The following is a 9,458-nucleotide window of genomic DNA, read 5'->3' as shown; positions in this document are numbered from 1 at the left end:
CGTGCAGCGCGAGGTGCGCAGTTTTAAAGTCAGACGTGTCTCTCTGTGCATGCGTCTCTTCGTGCAGTGCGAGGTGCGCAGTTTTAAAGTCAGACGTGTCTCTCTGTGCATGCGTCTCTTCGTGCAGTGCGAGGTGCACAGTTTTAAAGTCAGACGTGTCTCTCTGTGCATGCGTCTTTCCGTGCAGCGCGAGGTGCACAGTTTTAAAGTCAGATGTGTCTCTCTGTGCAGCACAAGTTGTGTTTTGCATGCATCTCTTCAAGCTGCGCAGTTGTAAAGATTAAAGGGGAGAGGTGTTTTAAATGACAAAATTAAAGATTATATTAGTAAAACCCAATCTGTGGCGTTTGCACTTTGCAAAGTAAGTCTACGGCAGTCTTTGGCATTACCCTCGGTTTCTGCTTGTACTGCCGTAGAAACCATGACAAAACAGTCTCGCGGACAAATGTGAAAGTATTAGTTTGTAGCGCCTGTTTAGCGGGCTGTGCATCAGTAATAATGGCCCGTGGGGAAACGCGGTGCTCTGTGTGTACTGTAGATAAATAGATTAAACAAATCTTCGAGGCAAATTTATTTTTTTTATTCAAATTACTTAAGTTACTTGAGGAATCGTTCCAGCCCTAGTCAGTAATTCAGTTATTTTGGTGAAAATTTGAATAATTGCATTGCATGCTGATTTAAGGTGCGCTCCTAAAAATTTCAGTCATGGGCTATAGTGCTCCTAGTAAAAAAAGGTAGTCTGGAGCCCTGAAAACTACAGTGTGCTTTGAGTTTCAGATCTAAAAGCTCATGTAGTGGGTGGATTAATCCCCTAGTAATTCACTGCTTTTATAACCCAATATGACAAACGACACACAGTAGATGCACAATAAATCACTGCTTTCCTCAACAACTGCAACAATTCCTCTGCCAAAGAATACAGTTAGCACTGAACTTACTGCACGTTAAGAATAACTGCCAAACAACAGAAATCTGCATTTTACAAGGACTTATCAGACGTCACAGTGAAAGCTTTTCATTCTTCGTAAACACACACAGGTTGCTAATTTAATACCTGGGCTCGCCCTCCTGCTCCTGAGCCTCCTCCTCTTCTTCCTCACTGCCGCTGTATTCATATTCAGTCTCGTCTGCAGTGTCAACACAAACACATCACACACACCAGCGCACACAGTCGCTATGGGAACGTAAAGCCCGAATTGAATCTGGATGGTACCTTTCTCGCCCCGTTTCTTGCGGCAGCGGTCCAGGTGGTCCTTCAGCTGGATTCGCACTTGTCTCTCGTTGGGTTGGTCTCTGATGAACGGATGTTTGAGGAGTTGGTCGGTGGGCGGCCGCTGCGTGTAGTTCTTCACCAGACAACCCTCGATGAAACTGAAGAACTTCTTTGACCTGCGACAGAAGAGCATCATGGTAGAGGAAGTTAAGAGAATGATGTTTCACAGTGCAGTAACACTGGACAGATGAAGATACTGACCATTTCTTTGACTTCAGTCTGGGTGGAGGATTTCTGGGAATGAGGAAGAGTGCTCGCATTGGATGCATGTCACACAATGCTGCAAAACACATAATTAACCCCAATTCATAAAGACAGTTCAAGAACATACTTTCATATTAGTGTTGTCAAAAATCCCAGAACTTCACAAGTCGGTCCCTAAAAAAAGAAAAAAGAAACTTGCCGAAACTTGGAACTTTTAATACACGCAATATGACATGACGAGCGGTTGATCTGCGGCTTTAAATCCACATAAAAGAGGCCAAACAAAGTTTTGTGGTGAATGAAGGAAACATCCAGATTTATTGAAGGACTCAACCACTGCAAACGGTTTGCATTTGCGTTTGAATTATGTCACAATTTTGACACAAACAAATAGAAAACGCATTTGCAAATGCAGTTTGCAATTCCTTTTTAATTTAGTCCGCAAAATCACTCCATATGTGTCAGCGGTTGGGCTGCATTACGAATGTTGAAGCATGGTTTAATTTAAATGTTACATTGAAATAAATATTCCTGTTTGCGTGTTTAATAGTTAGGGTTAATGCTAATCCAGTCAAGTGTCCTTATTAACCATTTAATGCTTAAATACATTTATTTGGGATAAAACATGCTGGGGTTCATTTATTTTACAGTGTTTCCCTTAGGTTTACAGCTTTGGTCTCTATATTCTCTATATTTTGTGGCGGAGGTCCGGACAACACTTTTTATTTAAATAATATTTAATCAATTGAGCCCAGTCGAATATGTATATAAAAAGTTAACATGTAATGTTTTATCAGGCCATTTATTTTATATTCTGATAGCCACAGTATGTATGAAACATAGAAGGCCTGGTAACTGAGAAAATGGGTTGTACTGTCTGGTGCCAAAGCGAAGTCCTAGAGGCCTATTTTAATATTTAAAAAAAATAATTTATCATGAGCCTCAACAGCCTTTCCATGCCATTCATACTAGAACTGATTCTACATATTCTTTCCTATTAAAACATGATTCATTGTGAAATGCTCTTAACATGCTGATTATTTATGCTATTAATATTATTACTATCATTAACCCTAAATGTAGATACTAGACGTTATGTTTTATAATCTGTCACAAACCTATATAGCAAACAGTAAACTGACTGACAGCTAAAAATACTTTATTAGGCTACTGCTGCATCTTTACATTCGACGCGTCTTTGGCGGGAGAAGCAGCGCTCGCGGAGCGGAAAGGGTTCAAATGAAGCACGTTTGGCGCTAAATAAAGATATGAGAGGATATAGCGGCAAAATATAATCAACATACATGTCCCTGAGTGAGCGTGATGTGTACATCTCAGTTATGTAGACGCGCTGCTCAATTTAAACCACAGAAATAGTGATACAGATTTTTTGATGGTTCATTCTGTCTCGCGGTGCGGATGGAACGAAGCCAAGCTGGGTGAAAACCTGTCATTCGGTGGTGACTGAACTGTTGTTGCTTGTCAGGGGCAGGCCGTGCGTCTTCTCTGTACTTGGACTCGAACAGGAGAGCGAATATTCCCATCTTCACCACTACGCAAATATGTGTATCTGCATTTCAGGTGGTTGACGTGCGCGAGCATGTAGAGACAGAAATGACATGCCACCGTGCAAATAAGATAAAAAACAATATTACTTAGTTAGTTTAAAAGAACAAGGTATAGACATGTTCTATAGGAAAGGTGACCTTAAATGACTTCTCTTGTGATCTGGCGCTATATAGAAAATACATTTAACTTGACTTTCGAGGGGCTGGGGGTGCCGTTGGAGGGGCGGGCGCCCCCTAAGGTAATTGTAGGGGAAACACTGTTACACCTATCATTTTCAAGCACATGGATTTTGGATACATCGATGTATGACTAGCAATGTGCATGTGGTTATATAATATCATGTCTGTTCAGTCAGTTTTCTTTTACAGCAGCAGACTCAGGAGGATGTTTATTAGCAAACACACGCACGCACACAAGCTGCTGAAGCTTTACAGCACCAACTGTTTATTACATGTAGACGGGCCTTTTTTTTTACAAATTTAATACATGCAACTGTTTTATAAAAGCATTTAAAGACTAGGAAATATTAAGCCCTTAAAATTAAAAATAAATTAAGCAATAATTATAATTTCAGTTTTTTATTATTTTAATAAAAAAAAGTATAAATATTTTTTGTTTTGTCATTGTGTATGGAGTGTATATTAATGTAAAAAAACTCATTTAAAGCAGCAACACAACAAAATGTGAATAAAATGAAAGGTGTTGAATACAAGGAACTGTATATATACACACGCTATTGCATTATTGTCAAGGTTATTGTTTTTTTCTTTTATGTTTTTCTTTCGCTATTTTTATGTAATAATTATTGCTATACCTATATCTATTGTCTGTACAGCTGCTCAGAAACAAAGCACATTGTAAAGAGCACTATAGAAATGACCTGAAATTGAATTATGTAAAGTACTCACGAGGAGCTCCCTCAGCCATCTCTATAGCCGTGATACCACAGGACCACAAATCACTCTGCAGAGAAACATAACATCATTATAACACCTGGACGTGTCATGTAAATGAGTCATGTGTTAATACTGAAGACTGTAGGCAATATACAGAGCCTCCTGGCTGGAAAATAAACTGAAACAGGGCAGTCTCATTGGTTCTGTCATGTCAGTATTGTACAATGTGACAGTCACTATTGGGGTGGTTTCCTGGACAGAGATTTCATTAAACCAGGACTAGGCCTCTGATAAATTAAGAGATTTAAGTTGTTTTTACAAACATGCCTTACAAAGAACAAAACTGGTGTACATTCTGAGACAACACGACGGCACTGATGCATTTTAACCAGGGCTGCACGACACTTTATCGCGATACCACTAAATCCTATTGTAATCGAGCTGAGTGCGATATGCAATGTGTCGATATTTTTTTAATGCGTAGCTTGTCAGTGAAGCACGGCTCTGGGATCAGTAGAAATGCTGCTCGATCTAAAAGCAGTGCTAGTGAGTCGCTTATAATGTGCATTTGAAAAAGCAACACCCGTCAAACATGATCATTATAAATATACTTTATTATCATAAAAATACCTGATGAGGCTTGAGTAACAGTGATAAAAACATGTCCTTAGGCATTTCCTAGATTCTAGAAGGTGTTATGGTCTTCTTCTGCAGTGCGTATTTGGAGTTTCTGCACGAGAGCGCCCTCTGGCTTTCGGATGCAGCAGCATTTTCTTGTACTTCACTCAAAAGCAGTGCATAAATCACGTGATATTTATCGTCGGTTTATCGCGACAGCCCTAATTTTAACATATGTCAGTACAAGCTGTTTCCAGTTTAGACAGCTAACATTTATTTTAGTCTGGGACTAGCTTTATGCCCTGTCCAGAAAACCGCCCCTAAGTGTTTAAAGGCCAGGACACATCAAACAGAACTAGCGCTGAGGTAACCTGACCATGACGTCTCCTTGCTTTGCCTGTGCACTTGAGTACACCACACAGACTACAGTTGATAATCAACTAGCGATTAGCCTCTGAGAACCAGCAGGTGGCACTCTGCATTTAAACAGGAAAGCTGGAAAAGTTAGAACTGTGAATGTACAAGCAAGCAGCGTTCAGCCATTGTTAACACAAGCCACGCTCATTGCAGAGAGATATGTGTTGTTGTTTTTTCAGTCATGGCTACAAAATTTCAATCGGCACTGGCATTATCAGACATTGGTCTTTTTCTTGTCAAAAAGAGGAGAAACCGCACTACATGGGTGAGGTCGTGGATAATTCTGCATTCGGATTCATCAGTTACGTTTTTCCTTCTGCGCTCATTCTCTAGGCTGAACAGCCAATCTGAGTTCTCTTTCTCTCTGACGCGTCCCTTAGACGATTCAACATGCAGAATCGGCCAAAAAACACGCCACACCAACAAAACTATACCAACCGACGCTTAAAAACCACCTGACATTGCCAGACATCCGATCGTCGGCTCGGTGTGTCAAGGCCTTAAAACTAACAGAAACAGAGAACAATTCCACAGTATTTCAACTTGCCAAAGTTATTCAAATATGTAGTCAGAATGTTATATTCAAAATGCTATTAAACAAGCATGTGCATCATAAGATGAATGTTTGCGATAGTAACTGTAAAAATGATTGTCTGCGAGATGTAACTGATGACTGAAATGATGACAAATACATGAGAAGAAGAAATACCTGTCATTTATCAAAACATATCAACATATCGCTGAAGACAGCTTCATCATTCAAACCTACTGAAGTGTATCAATCCAAAAGAGCACTTCAGTTCAATGTTGCTGCCTCTTGTTTTGGCTCCCTAACACTTCATATTCAACAAGACTACAGACACGACATCATGAATGAACTCTACATGAGAAATCAGGTCTTTTCTTCTGCTTTTACCAACACAACCAAGACCACAGGGGGCCTCCTGTTGACCTCATCATGTCGTCTCCTGTTGATTAGTGTGCGGAGTTTGTATTCAATCTTTGCCATAAACCTACATACTAGGCTACAGATGCACGATAAATCGCCATGACCACTAAATGGTGTTTACATCGAGCTGGCTAGTGCAATTATGAGAAGGCAGCGATTATGTTTCATGCGCAGTTTGTCGGTGAAGCCCGGCTCTGTGATCAGCAGGAAATGCTGCTCGATGTGAAAGCAGAGTGAAGGTCTTTCTAAGGCCTCTGGAGTCTGCAGCCTTTGAATTGGGTTAGGGTTCTTCTTCTGCAGGGCATATTTGGAGTTTCTGCATGAGAGCGCCCTCTAGATTTCAGATGCAGCAACATTTAACTGGTCTTCACTGACAAGCTGCGTAATAAATCGCAGCCAACCGTCAAAACGTGTAAGATTTCTTTTCCTTTTTGGTACCCTACGCACCTGACTAGTGTCTCGCAGGTGTGCTTTAAAACTAAACATCTTTTTCATAGCTGGTGTTTTGGGTTTGTACCCTGTAGTCGTAGGTAGCGTCTGGGTTTTCGTCACAGGCGATGACCTCTGGAGCCATCCAATACGGTGTTCCAATGAAAGTGTTCCTCCGGCCAACGGTTCGATCGAGCTGAGCGCTAACACCAAAGTCAACTGAAGAAGTAAACCAGAGAGCTCAGTTATCACCAGCTACTATACTCACCTACTGCACAATATGATCTGTACAAAACCAGAGATAGACATAACCATTTAAACCAAATGCTATTTAAGTCTGACATGCAACACAATTTCTCACTTTGTAGAAAAACATGACATACTTAAGTATCCACAGTAGGAGAATAGAAAATGTGATTCTCAGATGAATCCCGTCGCGGACACGGACGATTTAAAATCAATTCACAAGTCAAAAATAGATCTTTTGGAACGTTAATAAAATAATAACGTGATGTTATCAGAACAATCGTGGGAGCGATGAGACTGTAGTGTACTACACAGTGAGTTTATAAAAGTATGATATGAATAAAAAGTGCCCATAAATGGCCGTTTAAAAAGTACTCTCACTTGAGAGTACTGAGCTGAGGCTTGGACCAGGAAACAGTATTCCTTACATTACAACTAAACACCATAAACAAAATACATTTGAGGGTGGTGTTTCTCTGCTTGTTCTCTATGCGGTGAGCGGCATGGTGAAGCAGCTGATCTGTCAATAAATGAGCTCTAATAGCCCTACCCATGTCACTGACTGTTTAGGCATAAAAACATGAACATACAGTATCTCACAGAAGTGAGTACACCCCTCACATTTTAGACAATATTTGATTATATCTTTTCAACACTGAAGAAATGACACTTTGCTACAATGTAAAGTAGTGAGTGTACAGCTTGTATAACAGTGTACATTTGCTGTCCCCTCAAAATACCTCAACACGCAGCCATTAATGTCTAAACCGCTAGCAACAAAAGTGAGTACAACCCTAAGTGAAAATGTCCAAATTGGGCCCAATTGGCCATTTTCCCTCCGCGGTGTCATGTGATTCCGTTAGTGTTACAAGGTCTCAGGTGTGAATGGGGAGCAGGTGTGTTTAATTTGGTGTTAACGCTCTCACTCTCTCATACTGGTCACTGGAAGTTCAACATGGCACCTCATGGTAGTGCTGGGCGATATACCGGTTCGTACCGAATACCGGTGTGTATTTTTATTATGATATGAATATTTAATATACCGCATTATCGGTGTATGTTGCATAAACGACGTGTGGAACGCGGCGCGACACTGTTTCAGTGGGGTCCCTTTTCACTGTTGCACTGTGACTGGCCATTCACACAGAATGCGTCTTTCTATGCCGCGGCACTACTTTATCATATTTTTTCTATATAAACATAACACTAAACGGAGGCATTTGGATGTTTGCGTGCGTCTCGCGCATGAGCGGTGACGTTACATATTACTTTCCCGTCGCAATGGGAGCGCGCACCTCGCGGCTGAACAACAGCACAAGTGTAGCAATAGCAAGTTCGCATTACGTTATATTAAATATACTCACGAACAAACATTTTCAAAAAACGATCGTGTTCCCCTCATATCTGCTCAATATAAGCATATAATATGATGTGTTTTTAGTTTGAACTGTTTCTCTATGTGATCGCTTTCCTCTCACATATCTAATTTAAGCCTTTGTTTTATGATTAAAAAATATGATTTCAGGAAACCATGAAGCCACTGTGACTATGTAAAACACAACAGACATCACATGCATGTTTTAATGGTAAATTGTTACTATTTTGTTTCCAACTATTCAACCATTAATTTTTGGGTGGATGCTCCTAACTCTTGAAGTTGGGTCAGCACCAGTGCTTCCAAGGAAAAAAGTTCATTTCGAGCCCTGTTCTATATTTATTTGCTTAAATATTATGTATGCAAGTTACCTTTGCATGCTATTCAGTTGTTAAAGAAGTCTAAACTTTGCAGTTATTATAGGGGATACTGTCACTGTCATCATGACAGTATAAAACGGCATTTTAAGTCAATCAACAGCACTATTTACTCTCTCAATCAGTAGAAAATGTGGTTAAAAAAATACCGCCATGTACCGGGAAACCGGTATAAATCTGGAAAACGCCGTTATTTTAATTTTTGGTCATACTACCCAGCCCTACCTCATGGCAAAGAACTCTTGGAGGATCTGAAAAGAAGAATTGTTGCGCTACATAAAGATGGCCTAGGCTATAAGAAGATTGCCAAGACCCTGAAACTGAGCTGCAGCACGGTGGCCAAGACCATACAGCGGTTTAACAGGACAGGTTCCACTCAGAACAGGCCTCGCCATGGTCGACCAAAGAAGTTGAGCGCACGTGCTCAGCGTCATATCCAGAGGTTGTCTTTAGGAAATAGACGTATGAGTGCTGCCAGCATTGCTGCAGAGTTTGAAGGGATGGGGAGTCAGCCTGTCAGTGCTCAGACGCTGCATCAAATTGGTCTGCATGGCTTTCCTCCCAGAAGGAAGCCTCTTCTAAAGATGATGCACAAGAAACCACGCAAACAGTTTGCTGAAGACAAGCAGAATAAGGACATGGATTACTGGAACCCTGTCCTGTGGTCTGATCAGACAAAGATAAACTTATTTGGTTCAGATGGTGTCAAGCGTGTGTGGCGGCAACCAGGTGAGGAGTACAAAGACAAGTGTGTCTTGCCTACAGTCAAGCATGGTGGTGGGAGTGTCATGGTCTGGGGCTGCATGAGTGCTGCCGGCACTGGGGAGCTACAGTTCATTGAGGGAACCATGAATGCCAACATGTACTGTGACATACTGAAGCAGAGCATGATCCCCTCCCTTCCGAGACTGGGCCGCAGGGCAGTATTCCAACATGATAACCACCCCAAACACACCTCCAAGACGACCACTGCCTTGCTAAAGAAGCTGAGGGTAAAGGGGAAGACCTAAACCCTATTGAGCATCTGTGGGGCATCCTCAAACGGAAGGTGGAGGAGTGCAAGGTCTCTAACATCCAGCAGCTCCGTGATGTCGTCATGGAGGAG

General features: G+C 41.2%; 1 protein-coding gene across 4 annotated transcripts in view; it reads right to left on the bottom strand.

Annotated features, from left to right (window-relative positions):
* The window catches only part of map4k4 (mitogen-activated protein kinase kinase kinase kinase 4), a 62,388-nt gene that overhangs the window by 27,279 nt on the left and 25,651 nt on the right, over window positions 1–9,458 (bottom strand). For all 4 annotated transcript variants that reach the window (XR_008963188.1, XR_008963189.1, XM_057336937.1 and 1 more), the window contains exons 7-11: window positions 6,444–6,574; window positions 3,955–4,009; window positions 1,475–1,553; window positions 1,214–1,389; window positions 1,055–1,127 (exon numbers count right to left, since the gene is read on the bottom strand). Coding sequence is in view for 2 of the 4 variants with exons in the window: in XM_057336937.1 (XP_057192920.1) it covers window positions 1,055–1,127; window positions 1,214–1,389; window positions 1,475–1,553; window positions 3,955–4,009; window positions 6,444–6,574 (514 nt within the window). In the remaining 2 variants the exon portion in view is untranslated. The remainder of the gene's footprint in view (window positions 1–1,054; window positions 1,128–1,213; window positions 1,390–1,474; window positions 1,554–3,954; window positions 4,010–6,443; window positions 6,575–9,458) is intronic.

This window comes from Triplophysa rosa, linkage group LG6, assembly GCF_024868665.1.
Source record: "Triplophysa rosa linkage group LG6, Trosa_1v2, whole genome shotgun sequence".
Taxonomy (NCBI): domain Eukaryota; kingdom Metazoa; phylum Chordata; class Actinopteri; order Cypriniformes; family Nemacheilidae; genus Triplophysa; species Triplophysa rosa.
The sequence above is the reverse complement of the archived record's forward strand: the minus strand, read 5'-3'. Positions and strand labels throughout refer to the sequence as shown.